The sequence below is a fragment of the Helobdella robusta genome (assembly GCF_000326865.2).
Source record: "Helobdella robusta unplaced genomic scaffold HELROscaffold_1371, whole genome shotgun sequence".
Taxonomy (NCBI): domain Eukaryota; kingdom Metazoa; phylum Annelida; class Clitellata; order Rhynchobdellida; family Glossiphoniidae; genus Helobdella; species Helobdella robusta.
The window spans coordinates 1-2,191 of record NW_008703766.1 but is presented as its reverse complement, the minus strand read 5'-3'; the positions used below and the strand labels follow the sequence as shown (position 1 = coordinate 2,191).

Genomic DNA, 2,191 nt, shown 5'->3' with positions numbered 1-2,191 from the left:
ACTGAAAGAAGGTACGCCATGCCCTATTATGGTTTTTTTAATGTTTTCAATCTTTTTCCTGAAAAACTCTGCAAATTCACTGGCAGTAATTTTATTGTTTGCTACATCAACCGTGTTAGTTTTTTTGTTACATAAAACCTTGTTAGCGTTAGTGTTAACTAAATTGTTCCAATATGATTCTCCTTTTTTTGCAAAATGCTCTTGTTTCACATTCATTAGGCCAAGCCAGTTCTGCCTATTAACCATGCATTTATTTTTTCTATATTTGCGTTCATACCTTCGACAATCACGTTTAATTCCTCTACAGTCATTATCAAACCATGGTGCAGTTGGAACCATTCTTGTTTCAACAACATGAAGAGGCGCAACAGTATTAGCAATTCTCATCATTTCATTGTTGAAGAGCTCTGCTGCTTTATCTACATCGTCGTCATTACAAGCACCACTTATTGGAGATCCATTAATCAAGGTAAGCAAATGATTTTCATCCACACGTTTCCTTGCCCGTACAGTCTTTTTAACCTTTAACACAGGGGAACAAACTATTGGCAAACAAAATGAAACCAAACTGTGATCAAAAATGACACCACTAGGATATACCCTAACACGAGTAACAGGCATATTTATTACTGATACCACCAAGTCCAACGTTCCACCATGCATATGTGTAGGTTCTTTTATTACATTTTGCATTGAAAACATGTCAAACACATTCGATAATATCTTGGCATTAACATCATCATTTTTTTCAACATGCACGTTCAAATCACCTAATAATATTACATGATCACTCAATAACATTATGTTCTCCAAGATACTGGTCAATTCTTGAAAAAATGCTTTAGAAACCAACTGCGATCCTGGTCGATAAATGGCAAATAGTACAACATTAACTGTGCCTACTATCAATATAACCACAATTGCCTCAAATGTTAATAATTCCGGCAAAGCTATCCTTTTGTGTTTAAAGAGATCACGAAAGTAAATGATTAATCCCCCGTGATATGGATCATCTCTTCGCAAACAATCAACAAACCTGAATCCATGGGGCATAGCTAGTTTAACCGAAACATCATCTGATGAACCATGCCATGTTTTTGTTAACACAAGAATATCTAAGTCTTCATGTAATAATTCATAAATAGTGTCAGTCTTTGAAATCATTGATCTTATATTTAAGAGACCTAGACGTAATTTTTTCAAATATCCATCATTAATATCATCAGTCCTACCGCTATCAACTCCATCATCATCCCCGTCACAGGTAACATTAATTCGACCATCATCAATAAATCTACCATCACGTCTATCATCATCACCACCACAACCACCCAATTGATCATTCACCATGTTACTTTCCCTATAGTTAATGACAAAATTCACACAACCAAAATTTCCAAATTTTTTTTATTCATATCCGCCCACTGCCCCTACCGAAAATATTGCATTAACTTTTCTGTTTACATCATTTATCAAATATTTAATGTCATCAAGTTCCTCAAATATTCCATCGATATCGAAAGAGCACATATTCAGTGCAATCTTTTTTTTATTCGAATTATTCTCAAATTTCCAGGTTCGCCCCTCACTCTGTAAACAAAATCCTCTTTATCAGCTGCCTCCTTCTCCCTCGCTAAATTCATCAATTCTCTACACTTGATTCTTTGATCTTTTGTCATATCGTGACCAATACCTATTCCCTTCAGATCATCATCATAATTTTTCAAAATATTTGGACTTTCCATAATTAAGTTCTTCAAAACTTTTGACTTCAGTCTAACCAACAGCGGCCTGACATTATCCGATCTCTTGCCCAATCTGTAGTGTCTAACAACATTTGACATATCAAATTTTTCATCTGTTATTGCACTAAGAATGCGCATAATCTTATCATCATCTTCTTTTTTGCTATCATTAAAACTGAGGTTGTTACTTTCCTTCAATTTAAAAATTATAAAGTTGAACGATCTTTCTTCAACCTCACTATATAATTGAATTGTTTTCTTTGTACTAATGACCTCTTCTTTTAGTGCCTTTATTCCATCATTCATACTCATCACTTCATTATTTACAGTTTCAACTTTCTTCCCAACAACATCTTTCACAGCATCTGAATACGACTTTCTAAGACCATCTTGTAGTGAATTTATTTTTTTATCCAGAATATCTTCCGTGATTTTTTTATCAAGTA

General features: G+C 34.0%; 1 protein-coding gene across 1 annotated transcript; it reads right to left on the bottom strand.

The window, feature by feature from the left end:
- Positions 1–1,532: 1,532 nt before the first annotated feature.
- Positions 1,533–2,134, bottom strand: HELRODRAFT_184596 (hypothetical protein; the record flags this gene model as incomplete). The annotated part of the gene is made up of 1 exon (XM_009014481.1): positions 1,533–2,134. A coding segment is annotated over one exon (602 nt), but the record flags the coding sequence as incomplete, so codon positions are not given.
- Positions 2,135–2,191: the final 57 nt, after the last annotated feature.